Source organism: Lampris incognitus, chromosome 13 (genome assembly GCF_029633865.1).
Source record: "Lampris incognitus isolate fLamInc1 chromosome 13, fLamInc1.hap2, whole genome shotgun sequence".
Classification (NCBI taxonomy): Eukaryota; Metazoa; Chordata; class Actinopteri; order Lampriformes; family Lampridae; genus Lampris; species Lampris incognitus.
The window spans coordinates 45,191,633-45,216,948 of NC_079223.1; the positions used below are offsets into that span (position 1 = coordinate 45,191,633).

Here is a 25,316-nt window from a genome sequence, read left to right on the forward strand (position 1 = left end):
TTGGCGAGTTGCTACGCAACCAGAGCCGGTACGGCGACACGGAAAGCCCATGACTCGGCGGTTCCCGTTTGGGGTCAAACAAGTCCGTCACTACGTTACTTTATTTTACCCCTGATTTGATTGTTATTTAATTGTACGCTTTTTATATCATTCCTCTTTGTTGACATTATTATGTTTGCGTTACGTGTATGCGTTCATTTAATGGACTGGACTGACAGTTGTATGTTTAGTTTCAAAAAAAAGAAAAAAGGAAAGTCTATGGCAGCATATGCGCATGCGCGTTCGTGTTCCTTCAGAGCGGACGCGTCAGCACCGAGCACGAAACAGACAAGAGGCATCCATCAGCATGGTTCCGCTTTATTGTAAATGTGAGGAAAACGATACAGTCTCAATAAATAAAAAGCTACAAAGCCCAACTTTACACTGAGTTCTTTTTTTGTCAATGAAGGCTAGCGTTATAACAGTAACAATAATAATCGTTACCATTTGACACTGAAGAAATGACATTCGTCTTCAATTACTCTCATTCAACAATTAGTCACGTGACACCGCGTAAAAAAAAATACATTTCGCATCAGCTGTGCTCCCCAAAAAAGACACAGGGGTGTTCCAAGTTTTAAGGCCGGTCCAAAAACCGCGCCAACCCCCTATTAACTGAAATGATGGCTACAGATAAAAAAAAACACAAAAAAAACATGATTTCTCATAAATTAGTACCAAATAATGCGGAAAATGACAGTAAATAGCATCATTAAGCAAATTTGCCATTTTAAATAGTGCAAGTGCTACACGAGGCTTTTTTTTCTTTTTCCTAATCCCAAAGATTAAGACAGAAAAAAAAAAGAATGTTCCCTTGAAAAAAAAATGCACGATCACATTTGCGAGAGTAGGCCATTTACATACCGATTCCACACACACAACGTGGCCACTCTTAAATAGAAGACAAGTGATTAAAAAAAAAGAGGCTCTTCCACTTATTGACCGCGAGTCGTTCTCTTTTCTATTTCAGCCAACGTTGTCTGAAGGCATCGTTCGACCCTGTGGCTCTGTCAACTAGTCCAGCCTTAATGGGGCTGTATACAGCATCCTCTGTCAGAGGGTCTCGGTTGGTAAGTGGTTGGGACTGGTCCTCCGGTCACCGGGGCTTGCTGGGTGGCTTCGGGGCACCTTTCCCTGCCGGCTAGAAAAACAAAACAGGCGAACAAACACGTCAACAAACACGCGATGCTTCACCCTCCTCGTGAAATTTCCATTTTACTTATCATTCCCTTATGTCTGCACACGCTTTCCCCCCTCTCCAGTCCCCCCCCCCCCGTGTGTCACGCTGAACACAAGCCGTCCCAGTCAGCACCAGAGCGTGGCTATGTGCTGACTAACTCCCCAACACTGGACCACTCCTTCCTTATTACACCGCTAAATGTTGGGACAATGTCCAAAACCACAAAGACCTGTTTATGTTGAATGCCTGGAATGAGGTTAAGAATGACTGAATGCCACCTGAAAGTTTCACTGTGCACTTTAGTTTCCCCTTTATTTATCACAGAGGCCTTTCATAGGGAAGAACCCAAATAAATCTGACCAACAACTGTCCCTAACTGCAGTATTACTCTCTAACTCAGCTACACGTTGTTACTGGAAGATGATGGAAGTCTAACTGACTCCGGCTCCTGTCAGACGGAACAGGCCTGGTCCGTCTGCACTACATACCGGTTGACCGTGTTTCCATTGAGCACTCAGTCCGCCGGGTTTTGTTGGAGGCACCGGGGGCTTTGGCTTTGTGATCTGAGATAGCAGACAGACAAACGTATTGTGTAGACGCATCACTGGAAAACAAACGAGCAAACTTTAAATCCAGGTCTGGCTGAGTTTCTTTGGGTGTGTTTGTGTCATAGGAATCACAGGGCAGGACAGGGAAGGCTGTGATATCTCCACATATGATTTCTTACCGGTTTGCTTCCCAGTGGTGGTAGGGGTCTGGTCGGAGGTGACGGCTTAGCCTATTAATAAGAATAAGAATATTTTTTTTAGAAAGTCAGCACAACAGTGGATCAATACGCAAAATATGAACCAACAAGCAACCAGGAGGTGAAATATAAAAGAATATGAAAAGAATTGAATGAATCAGTTTATGAGAAATCAAGTGGTCTAACTGGTTGAGAAACATGAGAAAAATAGTGATGACTTCTCATTATATAATGAGACCTGCTGCGCATCACCCCATGTGAACCTTCTGTTTGCTGGTGGCATGTTGAAAATATTAATATTTGAAAACATGCTAGACATATTCTAAATCGCTTGCATGCATCCTCACCTCGAAAACGGCTGCTTTGCTCAGGACGGCAGATGCAGGGATGGACGGCGCTGCAGCCTAAAGGCATAGCGAAAGAAGAAGAAGAAGAAGGAGATAAAGCAGTTAATCGTCAACCAACCGTCAACTACTGACCATGGAGGCCTTTACGTTGAGGAGACAGTAATGAGCCACTTTACCCGTTTCATTTCCAGTGGCCGAGACACGGCTTGCACCTTCTTGGGTGGCTGTTTGATGGACAGGAAAGGACACAAATGAAATGAGTGACGCGTTAATTTGGCAAGGCAGTTCAGAACCACATCTTATTCACAATGACTGTGGCAACAAAATACAAACGTATGCAGTTCTAACAAGGTCACCAGAAATACGGGGATATGGAGGGATTATGTATGTGACTAAGATGTTCGTGCAACGGTGAATCGGGGGGGGGGGGAGAGGGGGGTCTCACCTGTGGAGCTTCTCGGCTCGGTGCAAAACCTCCTGCTGGCGTCCGGGCAGCAGCGAACGGCAGAGATTTACAGGCCTGAGTCGCTGAAGACGTCACAAATGTGGGTTGGCTGATACGAGGAGGAGGCCCAAGACGAGGGCTGCCCCGGGTAATGACTGTCTGAAACAACGGGTTGGACTGTCCTGATGTGGACGGGAGAATTCTGTAAAGACACACACACACATACACACACACACACACACACACACAGAGGCTCGAATCAAACAGTAGAAGGGGAGAAAGCCACATCTTGATAATATCACGAATGACTAGACTCGCTAGCCCGTTGGCTAATGGGTCGGGCCCTTTAGTTGACCGGTTAGCATAGTCGCCCGTGGTGCGGGAGACCCGGGTTCGCATCTCGGCTGCAGCGGTTCCCTGCCGCCCCCCCGAATTCGCTACAATATCTATGGCGGCAACGTTTTTAAGTGAAAACATAATCGAAAATGAAGCAAGTGATCACTGACGGCTGAATGAAAGGGGTTTCTTGCCACTGTACCTCTTCGGAGAGTGCCTTTTCCTTCTGCAGCACACCAGACCTCCGATAACCAGGACTAGGACTAGTAGAAGAAATAGACTCACTGCCAATGACACACCGATCACGACAGCCAAATCTGTCCCTGTACACACACACACACACACACACACACATTAATGGAAACAATACCCCTTCATTGCACTACACAGCATACATAATCAAGACAGGAACCAGAACTTGCGGTAATATCATTACAACACGACGAGACTGACTGGAAAATGTCATGAAATCAGAATCCATTCCTGCAGATATTCATAGGACATGACAGGACTGCTCAAGGCAAGAAGTTAAGCCCTATTCCAAGGGTTCAAGCCCACCAGTAGGTTCAAATACATTCATGTAGACCTGGTGAACATAGAGGAGGAGCACAGAAGTCCAGATACAACCCCCCCCCCCCGTGTTAACAGCAGCATTAGAAGCACATGCGTGTGTACAACTGCGGACACATATTAATGCTAGAGCACTGTTGGGAATTCTGGGGCCCCCCCTGACAAGATGCAATGCCAGGACCCGGGGTTGATCTGAGGTGGGGTGCAAGGAAATGTCATCCTCCCTTTTAAACAAACTGACAAAAAGCAGCCACGTGCCCCCCTTTTTTTGGGGGGGGGGTCAAACTGTCAGATTCACGCATAACTAAATTACTCCAATTTGACGTGCAGAATATTTTTTCTTTTGGCTGGAAGTTCAGCAAGTGCCTGCTCTGAACTGTTCTGCGTCCACTGTAGTGCATGAAAAACATACAGTTCTTATAATTCTTCTCTTTTTTTGGGAGTGGATTTTCCCCCCACTTTTTCACCCCAATTGTATCCGGCCAATTACCCCCACTCTTGCGGGCTGCCCCACCCTCTCCGCTGATCCGGGGAGGGCTGCAGACTACCACATGCCTCCTCCGAGTCCATGTGGAGTCGCCAGCCGCTTCTTTTCACCTGACAGTGAGGAGTTTCGCCAGCGGGACGTAGCGCGTGGGAGGAGCGCGTGGGAGGATCACGCTACCCCCGAACAGGCGCCCCGACTGGCCAGAGGAGGCGCTAGTGCAGCGACCAGGACACATACCCACAGCCCGCTTCCCACCCACAGACACGGACAACTGTGTCTGTAGAGACGTCCAACCAAGCTGGAGGTAACACGGGGATTCGAACCGGCGATCCCCGCGTTGGTAGGTAACGGAATAGACCGCCACGCCACCCGGACACCCCCTATAATTCTTAATAAAGTCAAAAGTATAATGAATAAAGTATTACTAAAAATTACGTTGCGTTACAATATAGTTATATATAGTCATTTAGCTGACCATCATGACGCCTCACTAAGGGGGACCCCTGAATTCTACCCCTCACAATAGCAGCCCTGCAGGTTTGGACCGTCGGGCATAAAGACACGTGGGCAAGCACGCAGCCCCCTGCGAAACACCCGCGCAGTACCTTCGGGTAGTTCCGACAGCTCCACGGCACAGAAAGGCGGCGCCCATCCGGGTTCACAGTGGCACTTCTTCTCGTGGTTGCAGACCTGCGAGGGAGACGCCCCAGTCAGTCTGTCATTCAGATTGCTAAAGTGATAAGGGGGGAGGGGAGGGGAGGGCAACTTCTGTCTCACCCCGTGGTCATTGCATTTGGCGGAGCAATCCTCCGTCCCGTACGCCCTGATGCTTTTAATGTCCTGGCACCGCTGCTCGTAACAGACCTGCAAACAGAGATGGATCAGTCGCAGAGGAGCTGGCGGAGGAGGTGGCCGGTCACGCGCATCAATGCTGCTCAGCGTTCATTGGTCGAGAGACGGTAGCCGAAAGAGGCTTTCCTACCATGTCGTTGCCACACTTGGTCCCGGTAGGTATCATGCCTAGGTCGGCTGGGTAGTTGTCTTTAGGGTCGATGGTTGCCTCGTTGCATGTCACCCCACCCGAAAGCGTGACGAAGGACTTCCTGGATGTCACGGGAAACTCCCAGCCGCCTGCGCAGTACAGCTTGCCGCACGCTGCATCCCTGCAAACAAGAACCACAGCGGGATTGGTTGCCCACCACGCCACACGGCCATATCGCGAGAACGACCAAGGCGGTCATTTGGACCGTTTTTGGATTTTCAAAGTTTAATAACTTTGTGGGAGGGGGGGGGAAGGGTACAGACATGCCGCCCCTAAATGTTCATAAAATTGTCTATATTTGCATTAAAATGAGTTTCAGATCAGTTGCACGCAAAAAAGTTATAATAAGATCTACCCAAAACGACCATGAGCCGTCAAGATGACCGCGTGTAGTTTGCGCGTGTCATGTGAATATTTATGACGTGTGTCGGTCGCGTCATTTCCTTCGTGGAGTTCGTTGCTCTGTCCTAGAAACTCACTAGCGCCCCCCAGTGCAGAGAAATAGTCTAAACTTGATTCTTGATTATGTCCAACGTGTCTGGTTACAGACGCACCATGGCTCCCACCGAGGCGTTGCAGTAGTTAAAGGCGTCGGACAGCGGCCATTTTAAATTGCTTGACAAGTAATATTAAATTTGTTAAAATGTTAATTATGGTGTCAGTTAGTTTCTTAACAGACATACTGTAACGTGCATGGATTAGTACAGTGTTTCTCAACCCAGTCCTCAAGGACCCCCTATCCTGCAGATTTCCTTTGCAACCCTGAATAGGTACCTGTTTATAGTCATTCAACCAATCAGCAATGAATGTCAGAGTTTGCACACCTTGCATAATTAAGTGCTTTGAGACGATTGGTCGAGTAAGTACAAGCAGGGCTACCTATGCAGGGTTACAATGAAAATCTGCAGGATTAGGGGGTCCTTGAGGACTGGTTTGAGAAACACTGGATTAGTAGACACGCTGGCGCGCTGGCTGGCGGGTCTGACCCTGTAGTCTAGCGGTTAGCGATGTCGCCTGCGGTGCGGGCGACACGGGTTCGCGTCCCGGCCGCGGCACTTCCTGTGGTTGCGTTGTCCCCCCGAATTCGCCCCAATACTAACATAAGCAATGTATTAATATCTCAACTGGGTATTTATCTTGACAGAATATAGAGTTTAAAAACCGGCGGTCATTTTGACCGCCCATGGTCATTTTGGGTTAGGAGTGAAACCCCGGTCGTTGTGTAAGACAACCCACTACCACCGAGACACGCCACGTTTCTGTCGTGATTACTTACTGGCCTGAACACCTCTGGCCAAAAAGGGTCCTTCTACAGCTTCGGTCTTTGTAGAAGCAAGCATCCGCGGCTACTTCAGCATCTAAACCAACCAAACCACAGGAAACAAAACATGGCAGCGACATCACAAGTCCTGAATCAAAGCGACGGGTCAAAGGGGTGTCAAGTCCCACAGGGAAATTTGATGCTGAGACGAACGGATGTCGTACCTGGTCCCCAAAGTCTCTTGCAGTGCTGTCTGCGTGAGGGACACTGTCCATTGTAGCAGTATCCCCTCCCACGGCTGCACTGCAGGCCGTTTTGGGCGTAGGCGTCTGTGGGGCAGGCGGCGGAGAAACCGGTGCAGAATTCCGCCAGGTCACAGTCCCCCGCACTGGGCCGGCACGTGCTGCCCGTCGCCCTGAGCTGCCCGCGGCAGAGGGGAGGAGAAGATCCACACCCACCCACGCAAGAGTCCGCACAGAAATGAACAAGTAAGTACATCAAAAGGAAATAACAAAACAGTAAATTTGAATGAGTCTGACACGTCTCCAAAATCCCACCGGACCATCCTGTCATCATTTCGAGAATCGCTTGCTCAAGAGGCGATTAGTCATCGTAACTTAAGAATATTTATCACGCCTTGTCTAACTCGGCCCTTTCCTCGCCAGAAGAGCGGCTGTAGAGGTAACGTGTGGACGCTTTCTGCGGAGACCTGCTTCAAGTGGTCTTGTCTGACACGCATGGCTGGATTTAACAGATTACGCGTCAGACGAGAGAGCGTGTTTTGACATCAGTGCAGCTTAACTTGTTTCTGATGTCTTACTGCACTGACTGATGACTTCACTTGTTTGGGGGGAGTTTTCTTACTTTAACTTGCTGAACTTTGAGTTTTGAGGTGGCGTGTTTGGGTCTCTTGGTGCTGGGTACGTGCGCGAGGTCAGCCGCAGAACCACAGGCCTGCAGCCGGCGGGGGAGACTCGGGGATGGTGTGTGTGTCATGACGGGGGTGGGGTGGTGGGGGGGGGTTCAGCCTCGCTCTTGTGATTGCTGGACAGTCCCAACAACCCCTGCTACACCACACCACACCACACCACACGCTGTCGGCGGACTGCATCCGATGCTGCTACTTGGCAGGGGAGTTACCCAGAGTTATAGCGTCACTTCCTATTAGCTCATTTCTAGAGGTTTGTTTTTCATCACGATCAGGAACACTTCGTCATTCCCCCCAGCCCACAGCAGTAGGACACAAAGACAAAAACACATATCCCAAAACTGCAAGAACTACAAGAACACACATATCCAACCTAACACATATAGTATCCAACCTAACACATATAGTATCCAACCTAACACATATAGTATCCAACCTAACACATATAGTATCCAACCTAACACATATAGTATCCAACCTAACACATATAGTATCCAACCTAACACATATAGTATCCAACCTAACACATATAGTATCCAACCTAACACATATAGTATCCAACCTAACACATATAGTATCCAACCTAACACATATAGTATCCAACCTAACACATATAGTATCCAACCTAACACATATAGTATCCAAACTAACACATATAGTATCCAACCTAACACATATAGTATCCAACCTAACACATATAGTATCCAACCTAACACATATAGTATCCAACCTAACACATATAGTATCCAAACTAACACATATAGTATCCAAACTAACACATAGAGTATCCAAACTAACACATATAGTATCCAACCTAACACATATAGTATCCAAACTAACACATATAGTATCCAAACTAACACATATAGTATCCAAACTAACACATATAGTATCCAACCTAACACATATATCTAAACTAACACATATAGTATCCAACCTAACACATATATCTAAACTAACACATATAGTATCCAACCTAACACATATATCTAAACTAACACATATAGTATCCAACCTAACACATATATCTAAACTAACACATATATCTAAACTAACACATATAGTATCCAACCTAACACATATATCTAAACTAACACATATATCTAAACTAACACATATAGTATCCAACCTAACACATATATCTAAACTAACACATATAGTATCCAACCTAACACATATATCTAAACTAACACATATATCTAAACTAACACATATAGTATCTAAACTAACATATATATCTAAACTAACACTAATATCCAAACTAACACATATATCTAAACTAACACATATATCTAAACTAACACATATAGTATCCAAACTAACACATATATCTAAACTAACACATATATCCAAACTAACACATATATCTAAACTAACACATATAGTATCCAACCTAACACATATAGTATCCAAACTAACACATATAGTACCCAAACTAACACATATAGTATCCAACCTAACACATATAGTATCCAAACTAACACATATAGTATCCAACCTAACACATATAGTATCTAAACTAACACATATATCTAAACTAACACATATAGTATCCAACCTAACACATATAGTATCTAAACTAACACATATATCTAAACTAACACATATAGTATCCAAACTAACACATATATCTAAACTAACACATATAGTATCCAAACTAACACATATATCTAAACTAACACATATATCCAAACTAACACATATATCTAAACTAACACATATAGTATCCAACCTAACACATATAGTATCCAAACTAACACATATAGTACCCAAACTAACACATATAGTATCCAACCTAACACATATAGTATCCAAACTAACACATATAGTATCCAACCTAACACATATAGTATCTAAACTAACACATATATCTAAACTAACACATATAGTATCCAACCTAACACATATAGTATCTAAACTAACACATATATCTAAACTAACACATATAGTATCCAAACTAACACATATAGTATCTAAACTAACACATATAGTATCCAAACTAACACATATAGTATCTAAACTAACACATATAGTATCCAACCTAACACATATAGTATCTAAACTAACACATATATCTAAACTAACACATATAGTATCCAAACTAACACATATAGTATCTAAACTAACACATATATCTAAACTAAACGGGGAAAAAAAAATCACTGTTCAGGAGAACGAACGCCAGCCAGAATGACTGTATGGGCTAGCAGTTAGCTTAGCCTGCCCCGCTTCCGCGTCCTGTCAGACCGCCCTCAGCGTTTCCTCTGTGGGCGCAGGGCCGAAGTCCTTGGGCCCACAGGGCGCAGCAGACCAAGCTCTCTCAGCTGATCCACCACCAGCTCTCCCAGCCATCAAGCGAAGACAAACTGAGACACAGACGTGGACAAAGACACTGCGTGGACGGTACTGGGTGAAGCCGCCGCAAACGTGAATTCGCACCGCCATCTTCCCGCGCCGGAAGCGGAGACACTCAAGTTCTTTTAATTCCTCTTTCACGCATCTCAACAACGCATAGTCAATATGTACGTGTGTGCTTGGGTTTGTTCAGCTATTTTGTGAGGGTTGATTTGTGTGACCATCAGAGTGAGGACATTTTTGCAAAGTGAGGGCATTTTGGCCAGTCCTCACTACTTTAAGGGTCTAATTTAGGGGTTGTACTTGGGTTAGGGTTGCAACTTGATCGATTGATCGATTGGTTGATGGATTGACTGATTGGCTGATTGACTGATTGATTGACGGTTAGGGAATGACTGTAGTCAATGAGGATCATCACAAGTTTATAAAAACTGTGTGTGTGTGTGTGTGTGTGCGTGTGTGTGTGTGTGTGCGTGTGTGTGTGTGTGTGTGTGTGTGTGTGTGTGTATGCATGCATTACCTGGCAGTTGTGGCAGCATTCTCCCCCTGCACATTTGGCTCCCGCATTCAGTAAGCAGGTGCTTGCATTACAGCAAGGATTGTTGCATTCCTGAGGGGGGAGGGGGGGGGAGATATTATATTATCCTGTGTGTGTGTGTGTGTGTGTGTGTGTGTGCGTGCGTGTGTGAGTGTATTTGCATCAGCGGGCGCCTTCTGTGTGCCGGTACCTCTACAGTGCCGCAGTCACACTCCTCCCCTGGCTCGACGAAAGCGTTCCCACAAACTTGTCCCCCGTAGACACGAGCGGTGGACGGGGTGTCCAGCAGGCAAGCGGGGTTCACCTCCTCCAGAAACCTGTCGAGCTGCTCCTGGCTGCAGCTACTGAACATCTTTGGATACACGAACCTGGGAGCAGAGAGGGGAGGAAATGAGGGGGAAAAAAAAAAGTCAAAATATCAGCTTCACTTGACAGATCTGTAACAGTCTGTACTGGCGTTTGGTGTCGGTCGGTTTTGGGTGTGAGGGAGGCGGCCGAGCTTACCCAACACTCTCTGCCATGATGCAGCCTTTGGAGGACGGGATGGAGCCACAGATGCAGCTTTCGTCATCGTGGGACAAGCCCAGGTTGTGGCCCATCTCGTGGGCAATGGTGGAGGCAACTCCTATTGCATTATCGCTATGGTCCTTGGAAAATAAAGACGGTCGGAGGTTGAAAGTGGAGTAGAGCATGGGGCAAATTCTCTCTCCTCGGGGCAAACCTGTTGCAATAACACACTGGAGGGATACGTGCATGGAGAAGAAGGAGGACACCCTCACGCTGACAAACACAACCCCATCCGTTATCCATCCATGATCCAAACCGCTTATCCTGCTCTCAGGGTGGCGGGGATGCTGGAGCCTATCCCAGCAGCCACTGGGGCGGCAGGCGGGGAGACACCCTGGACAGGCCGCCAGGCCATCACAGGGCCCACACACACACACACACACCTAGGGACAATTTAGTACAGCTGAGTCACCTGATCTACATGGCTTTGGACTGTGGGGGGAAACCGGAGCACCCGGAGGAAACCCACGCAGACACGGGGAGAACATGCAAACTCCACACAGAGGACGACCCGGGACGACCTCCAAGGTTTGGACTACCCCGGGGCTCGAACCCAGGGCCTTCTTGCTGTGAGGCGATGGCGCTAACCACCGTGCCACCGTGCCGTCCCAAATAAATCTCCTGCACACGTAATCTAAATACCCTAGGTTTCGGTCACGTAGGCCTTCTTCGGGCCTCCAGAGATGCGTACCTCATTGACAGCTCCAGAATTTGAGGTGCACATGGCGTAGGTTTTGGCCAAGCCGACGGTCCATCCGTCAAAGTCCACGCCTCTGGTTTAAAAGAGCAAAGGGGAACACAAAGGACATCGGCTGAATCAGGTGAACGCGCCTTCTGGTGAGCCCCGTGAGGCGGGGGAGAGAGAGAGAGAGAGAGAGAGAGAGAGAGAGAGTGAGTGCGGGTCTTACGTGATGAGCTGGGCGTTGTCGTGTCTGGTCCACGGCAGCAGGCTCTCCTGGCGCCACTTGAGGAAGCGTTCGAGGGTCTGCTCGGGATCATTGCTGACCGCTATCTGATCGCGTCCGTTCCAGACCTCCAGGCCCACCAGCATCACACGGAGACCCACGGGGCGATAGAGCTGCGGCAGAACAGCACGGGGAAGGGCACCGTTACCACGAGCTCATGGGCGACACCATCACACATCACCGTCACCGATATACTGTCACGGCTTTGCTTAACTGCTCAAATACCTGCGAACATGAGCGACCTAGTTCTGTTATATTGTCCTAGAAATAAAACCGAAGGTCTTAATTTTGTTGTCTTTCTACCACTTATGAAACATTACGGTTAAACAATTTAAACCCTTTTTTCATTAAAGTTGTTAATGTGTTAATTTTGGTCGTTTCTTAACAGACATACTGACATGTGTAATGCATTAATATCTCCGTTGGGTGTTTATCTTGACAGCATATAGAGCTTAAAAACCGGCGGTCATTTTGACCACCCATGGTCTGGGTAGGGGTGAAATCCCGGTCGTTCTAGCGTTGGATTAATATTTGTGAACGTCGACAACTTAATTCTGTTACACTCAAGCAAAACGAAACGAAAAATAAATCTGGGAATGTTTTGAGCTCGCACATAAACACGGGACTTGATTTCGTCACTGGCTATGAAACATGACGTGCTGAATAAAACATCCCAAACCAGGAGCAAAACACGTGGCATGCGCCGTGCAGGTCCAGGTGCACGCAGGTTCTTTCCAGCCCAGCACCACACCGGCCTTCAGGGGCAGGTGAGGGAAATCTGACGGTGCAGAATTCGGATGGACAGAAAACCTGCACACACACACGGCCCTCCGTGGGCAGTGGCGCCCCCAGAAATGTTTCATAGGGGGGGGGGGCAAATGGGGTCACTGAAAATCTTGGGGTGGCACACCAAAACCAAAAGCCATGACTGAATTTGGGGAATTCTATGCTGCTGTTGTAGTATACTGTATAGGCTAGTGGAAAACTGTCAATATGAGAGTTCAGAAAAATATACATTATTGATTTAAATGAACAGCAGCTAATGTAAGATATCAGATAGAAGCATATTCTGCATAATCAGAAGCATATTCTGCATATGCGACTCGTGGCTTGGGGGCGCAGCGGGGGGGCCAGGGATAGTATCCATGGCCACCCCTGGCCACCCCTTGGGGGCGCCACTGTCCGCGGTACGTGGCTGAGCATCGCTACTGTTGTTGGAAGTCCATATAACATCCATGTGACCATCAAAATACCTTGTCCACATGATTTGCCACGATAAGTGCTCTGTCCTCCACAGACTTCTTGCTGCCAAACCGCTTAAACTAAAACAGAAAGAGGATTCAGCTGAGTTAGTAACAGTGAAACTGTGGTAAGGGAGTAGGTTATTACTGAGAAGTATGTGTTCATAACACCACAGCTAATATTAGAAAACGATATAGGCAGATGAAGCTGTAGCGAGTCATTAAAGTAGCAAGAAAGAAAAGAACTGAACACTTACTGCAGTGTTGTCGACCACCAGGACCATCTCCACCGTTCTGGGTTTCCGGGTGTGGGCTTTAGTCTCGGAGTGGCTTTTCTGGATAATTAAACATGTTGTTAGACATTATTACCAACAGTGTGTGTGTGGGGGGGGGGTCGGTGATTGTGCGTCTTTACCATCAGCAAGTCCCCCAGCCCATACGACCACATAGGTCGTTTGTCCTCTAATACAGTGGTTCTCAACCTTTTTGGGGTCCTGGACCCCCTGCGTATTTTTGATCTACCCTGAGGAGCCCTCCACCTGATCTTGAGGGAGGGGGGTTGCAGTTTGATAGAAACAGTAGAAACTGCATTTTAAATTGCATTATAGCATTTATTCACTCTTTGGGACAAAAATAAGAGCTTTCAGTTGCAACTTAGATATAGTTAACAAAACAGAATTCTTATGCAGTAACTTTCAGATATATGTAACAAAACAGAATATGTATTCAGTAACTTTCAGATATATGTAACAAAACAGAATATGTATTCAGTAACTTTCAGATATATGTAACAAAACAGAATATGTATTCAGTAACTTTCAGATATATGTAACAACACAGAATATGTATTCAGTAACTTTCAGATATATGTAACAACACAGAATGTGTATTCAGTAACTTTCAGATATATGTAACAAAACAGAATATGTATTCAGTAACTTTCAGATGTATGTAACAACACAGAATGTGTATTCAGTAACTTTCAGATATATGTAACAAAACAGAATATGTATTCAGTAACTTTCAGATATATGTAACAACAGAATTTTTATGCAGTAACTTTTAACAATGCAAACGGGAGCGAGATCTCTTATTGAAATACAATAAATTACACTTGTGAAACAGATGTAATTAGAGAAAAAAGTCCTGTTACCCTTTATAGTTTAGGTAGATAAAGGTCTCAGTCACATTTGAGTAAAATAATCCTATTTCTATAAATGTCATAGGATCTTTTTTTTAAAGATATTTTATTTTCACGGACCCCTTGCAATTACACCACGGACCACTAGGGGTCCGCGGACCCCCTGTTGAGAAACACTGCTCTAATACGACCCACATGAGCGTTTCCTAAATTAGCGCCCCTACCGGCGGCAGGAGATACGTCACAGATACTTTTCACCTCTGTGCATTGTGGGTTTTTAAAACAATGTGAGAACAATAGAATATGTAGTCAGTGAGTTTTTGTGTTGTTTCGCCGTCTAGTATAGTAACTAAGATCGCTATTGGCGGTGTAACCGGTTATTTTCTTGCCCGGTGCGGGATTCGACATATGTACTGCACCACAAGGCGACGCCACTAACCGCTCGGCTAAAGGGTCAGACCCGTTAGCTAGGGGCTAACGTGTCTTATCAGTAGTTTACAGCAGTATGTTTACCGATGAATGACGTCATAAGAGCTAACTCAACGTTAGCCAAAAGTTAGCGAGTCAGCTAGCGTGGACATTATGACCGCTGTGTGACGTTAAACTTTGCGTTTATCAATATTCGTTCTCGCGATAGCTTATGGGAGGAGGTCGCTTATCGTCACAGGGAAAGTAGCGTGCTTATAATTAGGAAGAAAAACGTAACTACGGGTCGTAATAAGCTGCTTGTACAAACGACCCATGGGGTCGTTTTTTTGGGTGGAGGACGGTCTCTTACCAGACGTCCGAGTTGGAACAGTCCGGAGGGGCGGGATCCGTGATCGTAGAACACGGATCCCGTGTTTCCATGGGAACAGGAGCTCCTCTTCCTCCTCAAGTGTTTGTAGTTGTACACGGCGTGGAGCCCCTCCTCGTGCGCGCGCGCGCCGCTCTGCTGTCCCGTCTCGGCGCCGGTGAGAGGCTCGATGAGGTAAACCTGGTCCCGCATGCGCACAAACCCTCTGTGACGCAAGGGAGGATTTTAACGTCAGAGAGGATAAACCAAAGGAGAAAGGCACCTTAACAACAACAACAACAACAACAACAACAACAACAACAACTTAGTTTTCTGTAGCGCCTTTCAAGGAAGCCAAGGATGCTTTACACTAGATTTAAAAAGAAGAAGAAGATTCAAACAAAGATCAGAAGACTACAGACCACAGACCTTAGTAAAAAGGTTGGGTTTCAGTAGACTTTAAATTGTCTTTGCTGGAATAGAGTTCCAAGGGGGGGGGGGCTGCCACACTAAAGACTATCCCCAAAAGTCCGCAGGCTGGTGTGGGGGAGGAAAGCAGGCCCGTGTCTGCGGACCCCAGATTCCGGGACGGAATATAAGGGTTGAGCCAGTGAAGGCGGACAAGGATGGGAGTGATGTGTTGCCAGGGCTTGGTGCGGGTGAGCAGCAAGCTGAATTCTGGACATACTGAAGCCTTTCTAGGGCTTTGCTAGGTACCCAAGACAGGACTTTATTGCAGTAATCCAGACGGGAGCTGATGAAGGCCTGGATGAGGGTCTCTGCCACGGAGTCTGAGAGTAATGGCCGGGGTCGGGAGAGGGTTTTGAGGTGAAAGAAAGCAGTTTTGGTGACAGATTTGATGTGTGACTGCATGAGAGGGTGGAGTCCAGAATGACACCAAGCTTGCGGACTTCTGGGGATGGGCAGATGGAGCAGCCACCCACGTCAAGGAGAAGATCTCCAACCTTGGAAGCCACAACCATGAGCTCAGTCTTAGTGGTATTTAGCCTTGAGTAGATCTGATGACATCCAGATTGACCTGATCCACTTCAAATTCTTCAAAATAGTCCAAAGGGAACAAACTCCTCTAGTTTCTCAGTCCAATGCCTGCAACAGCAGAAAGTGGTCCAGAGCTACTAAGTGCCTTTATTTGTTTACAGCAGAAGGAGCAGCTGTTCGTATTAGAAAAGGCTGAGGGCATAGGGGGTTGATGGCGAATGCTACTGGTGTGGCTGAAAATGAATTTGTCGGTGGACCTAGAAGTTAATAGGGCCTGTGGACTATAGTCAGTCACACACATGCTCTGGAAAACTTACTGACCAAATAGTTTTAATAGAGAAAATAGTTTTAATAGAGAAAGAGAATCACATGAAAATAACCAGTACCAATTTGCATGTAATAAGTGTTAGTTAATAGGTAATAAGGCCATTATAAGTCCTCATAAAATGCTTATCAACATTGTTATGTGTTAACTATATAAATGTTAGTAACAGCATCATAAACACGTTTTCGACCACTGGCGAGCTGTGCAAAACCTACTTTTCCACACTCGTCTTAGGTTGTAATTCCAATCCGCATAAAACTTTGCGTGTAGCATCTAAAGACCTGCATGTTTAAAAGTTGTTAAAAGAGTTTTCATAGGCCACAAAAAGCAAAAGTTATGGCTTATAAGGGCCTTATTACCTATTAACTAACGCGTATGATAGGCTTATTAACACATAACATTTTATAAGGACTTATAATGTCCTTATTACCCATTAACTAACGGTTATTATGGACTTATTAACACACAATATTGTTAATAAGCATTTTATAAGTACTTGTAAGGGCCTTATTACCTATTAAATAACTCTTATTACGGGTTTATTAACACATAATATTGTTAATAAGCATTTTATAAGTACTTGTAAGGGGCTTATTACCTATTAAATAACTCTTATTACGGGTTTATTAACACACAATATTGTTAATAAGCATTTTATAAGTACTTGTAAGGGCCTTATTACCTATTAACTAACCCTTATTATGGACTTATTAACACACAATATTGTTAATAAGCATTTTATAAGTACTTGTAAGGGCCTTATTACCTATTAAATAACTCTTACTACGGGTTTATTAACACATAATATTGTTAATAAGCATTTTACAAGTACTTGTAAGGGCCTTATTACCTATTTACTAACACTTATTACATGCACTTAATGTAAAACGTTACCAAATAACCAATAGCACATCATGGGCAACTTAACATAATAATAATAATAATAATAATAATAATAATAATAACAGTAATAATAATAATAATAATAATAAACTTTATTTATTTCGCACCTTTCTAAACAGCGTTACAAGGTGCCTTACACAACAGGATAAAATAATGCACATAGTCAAGAAAAACAACAAAATACCATAAAAATATAGGACATAATGCCAGATCCCCTCCGCAGAACGAGGTAAAACACGGTCAGGATAAAGTCACAGGGGCCTAATTTAAACGAGGAGAAATAGAGCCGGTAAAACAGGGGTTATATGATAATGATAAAGCAGTTCAAATACGGCGATGAACGAAAAATATAAGAATATAGAATTAAAAGCTGGGCAACAACGGATATAGTATATAAAAAAAAGACTTCCTGTAGAAGTAAGTGGTAGGAGGTGAGTTCAAAGAAGGCAGTGAGGTTGCTGCCTAACTCCCTCGGGTAGGGAGGTCCAGAGCTGTGGGGCTCCTACGGTAAGGAGGCTGGCTGAGGGAAACTGCTGGAAAGGACCTGCCTGGGGAGCGCAGGCAGCGGCCAGGCCCGTGGGGTGTGAGTAAATCACCGATGAGTAAATCACTGAGTTTTGGACAAGCTGGAGGCGGCGGGAGATGGACTTTTGACTGAACCCCGAATACAGGGAGAGTTACAATAACCCAGACGTGATGAGATGAATGCACGGATGAATTTTTGCAAGGTCCATTTGAGATGGAAACTTGTTTACTTCTGCGAAGTTCCTAATTTGGAGAAAGCCATGCTGTACTACCCTTGTGGTTTGTGTGTCAAAACTGGGCTTAGAGTTCAAAAACAAACCCAAATTGTGGGCAGAGTGCTTAATGTTGGAGGACAGGTTCCCTCGACTCTTGTCCAGCTCACCAGTTAGGCTGGGGGGAGGGGGGCGAATAAAAAGACCTAAGATTTGAACTCATTGAGCTGGAGGAAGTTTTGTGACTCCAGCACTTAAAATCAGAGAGACAAGCCACAACACACGTGTGTCATGACCAGGAAGTGGGACATAAAGCTGGGTGTCGTCCGCATAACATGGTGACTATGGATGATCTGACCGTAGCATCAGCACAACAACATTAAAACAGACTATCATACTGCTGCACAACACAGTGCCCTGGCCATCCAACAGGTGCGTCCACCTCCACATGATGGCGTGAAATGGGACAGAAATGTCCCCTCCCCGCGTTCAAACAAAGGAGTTGGAAGGAAGAGTGAACTGATTCAGCGCTCTTTGGTTTTCTTGACCTGGGTTATTGAGCATGCACAAAGACAAACAGGGGAATGTTTTTGCTCTTTTACTTTAAAAGTTGCTCCAGTAGAGTCAGGGAGATGTAATCCACCAAAGACTTACTGGTCCTAATAGCAGAGCCTGAGAGTCTGGTATCGGTTAATGTTTTGGACTGTAAACAAGGGCCTCGATCCCTCTTTTCACTGGGCCCCATTATTAATAGAGCAAAATGTGATTTCCTGGTCCTACTTTTGTTCATTCATCATTATCCTAACTCTGAGAAATCTGGTTATGTGTTGACAATCGATGATGAAAGAGGTTTATTCAGCTTCACTCACTGTATTCCCGAGCACAGCCCCACACTGCTGGAGGAGTCCTCCACCCCCACCACATGGCCATGGTAGTAGCAGTGGTCCTGAGTTGGCAGAAAAACATTGTCAATGAATCATTTGAGAGACAACACTGAATTTATTCAGTTTTTTTTGTGCTTAAAATGTTAAACGTCTCAAGCACAGAACAGACCAGACCTCTCACGCACTAGAACGACCGGGATTTCACTCCTACTTAAAACGACCACGGGCGGTCAAAATGACCGCCGGCTTTTAAACTCTATATTCGGTCCAGATAAATACCCAATTGAGATATTAGTGTATTGCATGTGTCCGTGTGTCTGTTAAGAAACACCAAAATTAACATTTAAACAACTTTAATACCATTTTTCAAACCATTTAAAATGGCCGCTGTCCAACGCCCGTAAATGCTGCAGCGCCTCGGTGGGAGTCACGGTGCGTCTGTAACCAGACATGTTGGACATCATCAAGAATCAAGTGTTGACTATTTCTCTGCACTGGAGGGCGCTAGCGTGTTTCCAGGACAGAGCAACGAACGTCGCGAAGGAAATGACGCGATCGACGCACGTCATAAATAGTGACATGACGTGCCGATGACGCGCAAATTACGCGCGGTCATTCTGACCGGTCATGGTTGTTTTCATCTAAAACTCATTTTTATGCAAATATCGGCGACTTTAGGAGCATCTGTGGCCTGTGTCTTTTTATTTCCCCAAAGTTATTTAACTTTGAACATCCAAAACGGTCAAAATGACCGCCTTGGTCGTTCTAGAATTGCTAGTGTTGACGCGTAACCCCGTTGGGGGAGAACCACAGCGTTCTCTGTTCTGTTCGACTTCGGGCCTGGATCTTTATATCAGGAGTCATTTCTCATGTGGATCGGGGTCACTGAGATCCCCAGTTTGAAAACGTGCCAAAAGCCTCCATCTTATGTGAACTATAAGTTCCAAGAGTACAAAAGAGTGACATTCAGATCGTGCAAGTCATCGTTATGACGAGTAAAGGTTTGCACCACTACCCATTAATATTTAGTAAGTGTGTGTTGAATTACTTTTGTGCGTTGCATAAAGTCTTACCACACTTCTGAAATAACATGGAAAGAGTTAGTAGGTCATGCATTTTGAGAAAGGCTGAACATTTTCCTTTTTTTGGTGCGGTCAGACTTCTTAAAGGAAACAGCCCTGCGTTGACTAACCCTATTTCCCTTATTTCTCTTACGGCAGGGTGAGTTCTGTACCATCAGCCTGGACACGAGGTTATACCAGCGTATTATGAAACCTCAGCTGGGCACAGTGCAGGGACATGTATGGTAAACAAATAGACCTGAAAGACTATATAGCATATCCTAGTCTCCTAACTAGCCGAGCCAACTTGTGAGCTATTTGGAGGCTTTAAACAGCGTCACTAACACAGAGGATATGGTGTAAGTCTTGGGGATATTTGTCCCCTGTAGAAAGTAAACCTAGCTTGTTGTTGGAGAGCAGAAGGGGATGAGACTGACTATGGCGTCCTCCACCTTAGATCCATGACACCACGAGGCTCCACGTCAACGTGTAGGCCCGCTAACGCTGCAGCTTATACTACACACCTCACAACTTCATGTTGTGTGGTTTCTGCACACTGTGACTGGTCCTGGTAACAGAAGGCTACGAGGACGAGCAGCCCTCTGGTTTATAACGCCTGGCCGGCAGTGCGAGCTTATAAACAGCAACCTGACTGTGCCATAGACTAACAACAAAATGGACCTTGCTGGCATAGCTAAGAGCAAAACAAATTTCTCTCCACCTGAATACCTTCACTGACTCATCTGGGTGGAGGATTTCTAACACATGTTGCTGCAGTCGTGCTGCATTTAAAGCTCCGGAAACGCTCCTGAATTCCAACCAACCGACTGTTATTGTTGTCCTGCTCTATGGTGTTGTGTCGTGTAATGTCTTATCAAGCGGCATCTTGTGGTGCACAGTGTCTTGCATTGCCTTGTATTGTATTGTATTGTGTTGTGTTGTATTGTATTGTGTTGTATTGTATTGTGTTGTGTTGTATTGTATTGTGTTGTATTGTGTTGTATTGTATTGTATTGTGTTGTATTGTATTGTATTGTGTTGTATTGCATTGTACTGTATTGTATTGTATTGTATTGCATTGTATTGTGTTGTATTGTATTGTATTGTATTGTATTGCATTGTACTGTATTGTATTGTATTGCATTGTATTGTATTGTATTGTATTGTATTGTGTTGTATTGCATTGTACTGTATTGTATTGTATTGCATTGTATTGTATTGTGTTGTATTGTATTGTATTGCATTGTATTGTATTTTATTGTATTGTATAGTATTGTATTGTATTGTATTGTATTGTATTGTATTTTATTGTATTGTATAGTATTGTATTGTATTGTGTTGTGTTGTGTTGTATTGCATTCTATTGTGTTGTATTGTATTGTATTGTATTGCATTCTATTGTATTGTATTGTATTGTATTTTATTGTATTGTATAGTATTGTATTGTATTGTATTGTATTGTGTTGTGTTGTGTTGTGTTGTATTGTATTGTATTGCATTGTACTGTATTGTATTGTACTGTATTGTGTTGTGTTGCGTTGCATTGTATTGTATTGTGTTGTGTTGTGTTGTGTTGTGTTGTATTGTATTGTATTGTATTGTGTTGTATTGTGTTGTATTGTATTGTATTGCATTGTATTGTATTGTGTTGTATTGTATTGTATCGTGTGCTTTGATGTCTTAGTTGTTTAAAGCCACTTAGGTTACAACGAATCTATCTTCTGCATGTAACCCATCCTATGGTATAGGGGCAGTGGGCAGCTGAAACGCCCGGGGACCAACTCCAGTTCTTCTTTCCACTGCCTTGCTCAGGGGCACGGACAGGAGTATTAACCCTGACATGCATGTCTTTCTGATGGTGGGAGGAAACCCACGCAGACACGGGGAGAACATGCACACTCCACACAGAAAGGACCCGGGACAGACGGCCTGGGGTTCGAACCCGGGACCTTCTTGCTGTGAGGCAAAAGCAGTAACCACTGTTGTGTTGTGTGCCCACTGTACAAGCCTCTTAATTGCCCCTTGGGGATTAATAAAGGTATTTTAAATCTGAATCGACACTGGTGGCAGCATGCACGCTTTGACCAGCCCAAGTCCCAGATATCCATGAAAGATGGGTTAAAGGTCATTAGTGATGCGCCACTACCAAGGAAACACCAACTGGCTCTCAGTTTACCGCCTGTTGGTCGAGGTCTTCCAGGAGCTACGTCCTTCATACCTGTTTGTTAACCACAACGACTCTGACTCATCTATAACTCTTCACTTTCTGCTGTATTCCTCTTGCTGCCACGGCAGCGTGTAAGACATGAACTACACCTTTCTTCACAGGACATGTCCCCCTGGTAGTAGCCATTAACATGAGCAAGGATGGAGATGTGCATGTAAACATGCCGGCAGCGATAGAAACTTTGTATCTCCAACATTGTAGTTGTAAAGTTGTGTTATTTAGGGCGTTATAATTCTGTTATGCACACTATTATACAGTGTTAGCATACAGTATTACCAACCTGACTCTTATATATATATATATATATATATATATATATATATATATATACATACACACACACACACATATATATACACACACATATACACATACATACACACACACACACACGTATATATATACTTATATATACGTATATATATACTTGTATATGTATGTGTGTATATATATATGTGTGTGTGTTAATATATATATATATATGTGTGTGTGTGTGTGTGTGTGTGTGTCTGTGTAAACATATATATATATATATATATATATGTGTATACACAGACACACAAACACACATACATATATACGTATATATGTATGTGTGTGTATATGTGTGTGTGTGTGTGTGTGTGTGTGTGTCTGTGAATACATATAAATATATATATATATATACACATATACACACACATATATATATAAATATATATACACACACACACACACACACATATATATATATATATATATATATATATATATATATATATATATAGTATCTATCTACCATGTTAATGTGGATGAACAGCACATCACCTTGTGATCTGGAGTACTTCTCACTTTGGTGCCTTGCTCAGAATAATAGGTCAGTGCAAAATTCTCTCCCAGAAGATTTCTGGAATTAAAATCAAAACCACACATTGTCAGCCACATAAACCCCGCACGATTGAAAGATTAAAAGATAATGAATAACGTGTGTGTGTGTGTGTGTGTGTGTGTGTGTGTGTGTGTGTGTGGACCGCTCCTGTCTACAGCGAGTTCGGACCCACGTCAGACGGCGGCCCCCTGCGCTGTTCCTCTCACCTGTTCTTCTCCAGGTGGAGGGTGAAGTTCTGTCCCGCTGCGGCCAGAGCGTAGGCAACGGAATCGGGGTACTTCTACACGCACAGAGAGAGAGGGGGGGGGGTGAGGGGTGGGGGGTGAGGGGGGGGCAGATTGAATGTCTGTGCGCTAATCTGAAGTTGACTATCGCTACGAAAGTAACAGATAAGGAAGAAGCGGCAACCTGTGTCGACCCCTGTGGGCGCGAGGCATCCGGAAGTTTGCGAGGCACGGCTGTCTCGTAGTCCATCACATGAGGCAGCGTCCTCAGACAGCCCACCGTTAGTCCTGGAAGCAGTGACTCTCCATCAGAGAGAGAAATCCGGAGAGGACGAAAGAGAGGAAGGATGGAAAAGTTAAGAAAAGGGTAGAAGAGGGAGGGAGGGCGAAGGAGAAGAAAAGAAAAATCCAAGTCAAGAGAAAGGAGAGGAAAGGAGAAGAGAAGTGACCTACCCCATGATGAGATGCAGAGCAGGATGAAGCGTCCGGAGTATGGCATGCTGCTGGACCGTCTGCGGGATGAGGCGCGGCGCTGTCTGTCCGTCCGTCTGCCTGCAGGCTGAGGGAAGTACCGCCGTCCTCTGCCCCCTTCCCGCCCGTAATATCCGGACGATTCACATCTGAAACCAGAAGAGACGAGAGTGAGTCACGATCCGACTCAACGATGACTCCAGTTCAGCTGCAGAGGATATGGGTTTTTTCTGCTGCCAAAACCTGGGCTTTTTTTTTCTTTCTTGCAAAGCAGAGTAACACTGGGTGTCAAAGTGCCTCCCTTAGCAAACTACCATCAGTCTTGCTCATTACTAGACTTTTCTTTTTCCCCCTTTTTTTAAAGTAGGCTGCTGAAGTTAACACTTGACGGATCAGTCGTTTTGCGTCACGTTGTTTGTTGACACGTGTTCGTGGGGCGGCACAGCCGTTATACTTCCTCTCATGCAAATCTTTGAATGGTTTACAGCTATCAGTAATAGCCCGGTCTTGTTGTCAGATCCCCATCCCCATCCCCATGCAGAACACTGTTTTCTTAATTTGGATGTAACCTAAACAGTGACTCGTTACATGCGAACAAGAAGATGGCGAATATTACATATTCTGTTCTATTTATATAAATATTCTATTTCAGTATTTGGATCAACGCTTCCACCCATTCACAAAAACAAACAAACAAAAGCTGCAAAAGTTGTGGATGTCTGGGCCCTGAGGCACGACCTCTCAAACTACGCCTTGCTGCAGCAACAGCTGACAAAGCCACTTAATGGTGTATGTCGCCATCTACTGGCGGATTCGCCACACACATCAAAGCCACTTAGTGGTGTATGTCGCCACCTACTGGCGGATTCGCCACACATATCAAATTCCCCAATTAGAATCTCGTGAGAGCGTAATTCTAATTGGCCATCCATCCCTCCATCCATCCATTATCTCAAACCGCTTACATTTATTTATTCTAATATTGCTTTTATTACGTTTGAAATAAAAATAAATATTACGCAAGACACGCAGTACAAAATTATAACGAGAGAAAAAAACATTACAAATAAACACAGAACAAGATAAAAACTCAAACCTCTACAGGGGCCAACAGTTATCACAACAGAAGGTCTCATGTACTTCTCCACACAACGTTTGGTTTTATGGCTGAAACGAAAACAAGTCTGCTTTCCATCATTTCCCCCATATATCTGTCTTTCTGAGCTCTTAACTCATGCGCTACCCCCTCTTCCTTGCAAATATAAACATGAATGGATCCAATCGTTTTGTCGTGTTTTTTGTCATTTTCATTGCTGACTCTGAGGTTATTTATGATTTTATTTATGCATGTTTGCAGCTGTGTGGGAATCCGCTTGACACATACAGACGCTCGCTGATACAGAGCTGTAGACGCATGGCGAGGCTCCGGGACCGGAGCCACCTGTAGACATTCTCTCGATAACCACGTGAGGGACGAGGCCCGCCGATCGCGGCGAGTAATTTACAGATAACCCGACCGGAAGTTAATTACGGTTACAGCGGTGAAGCTGAGGGGTTACGGTTGGGTGTTGGCTGGATTAACCACGGAGGGAGCGGTTAGGACGAGCAGCGGTTGGGGAGTTGGCGAGTTTGGGGCTAACCACGTGGTTGCCGAG

The 25,316-nt window shown here is 44.8% G+C and overlaps 1 protein-coding gene across 2 annotated transcripts; it reads right to left on the reverse strand.

Annotated features, from left to right (window-relative positions):
- Positions 1 to 350: 350 nt before the first annotated feature.
- adam8a (ADAM metallopeptidase domain 8a) lies at positions 351 to 23,847 on the reverse strand. 2 transcript variants are annotated; one of them, XM_056292413.1, is made up of 25 exons: positions 23,644 to 23,847; positions 23,375 to 23,478; positions 23,173 to 23,246; positions 22,906 to 22,984; positions 18,796 to 18,872; positions 14,966 to 15,188; positions 13,304 to 13,381; positions 13,059 to 13,127; positions 11,749 to 11,918; positions 11,532 to 11,613; positions 10,778 to 10,920; positions 10,464 to 10,641; positions 10,256 to 10,345; positions 6,677 to 6,872; positions 6,468 to 6,549; positions 5,132 to 5,312; positions 4,927 to 5,013; positions 4,755 to 4,839; positions 3,295 to 3,415; positions 2,757 to 2,958; positions 2,488 to 2,535; positions 2,312 to 2,368; positions 1,947 to 1,997; positions 1,708 to 1,782; positions 351 to 1,180 (listed from the first exon to the last, which is right to left on the reverse strand). In XM_056292413.1, exons 1-25 carry the CDS (start codon positions 23,687 to 23,689, stop codon positions 1,136 to 1,138), a joined length of 2,643 nt encoding a protein of 880 aa, XP_056148388.1. In that variant the 5' UTR covers positions 23,690 to 23,847; the 3' UTR covers positions 351 to 1,135. The 2 variants fall into 2 exon arrangements, with proteins under 2 accessions (XP_056148388.1, XP_056148389.1); XM_056292414.1 differs by lacking the exons at positions 23,173 to 23,246; positions 23,375 to 23,478 and having other exon boundaries at positions 23,644 to 23,667.
- Positions 23,848 to 25,316: the final 1,469 nt, after the last annotated feature.

Coding starts and splice junctions, on each gene's coding strand:
- adam8a (XM_056292413.1), bottom strand. CDS start 23,689: ATGCCATACTCCGGACGCTTCATCCTGCTCTGCATCTCATCATGGG. Junction 10,921..11,531: donor ATTCTGGAGCTGTCAATGAG/GTACGCATCTCT, acceptor TTATTTTCCAAG/GACCATAGCGATAATGCAAT. Junction 10,642..10,777: donor ATCATGGCAGAGAGTGTTGG/GTAAGCTCGGCC, acceptor CTCTGCTCCCAG/GTTCGTGTATCCAAAGATGT.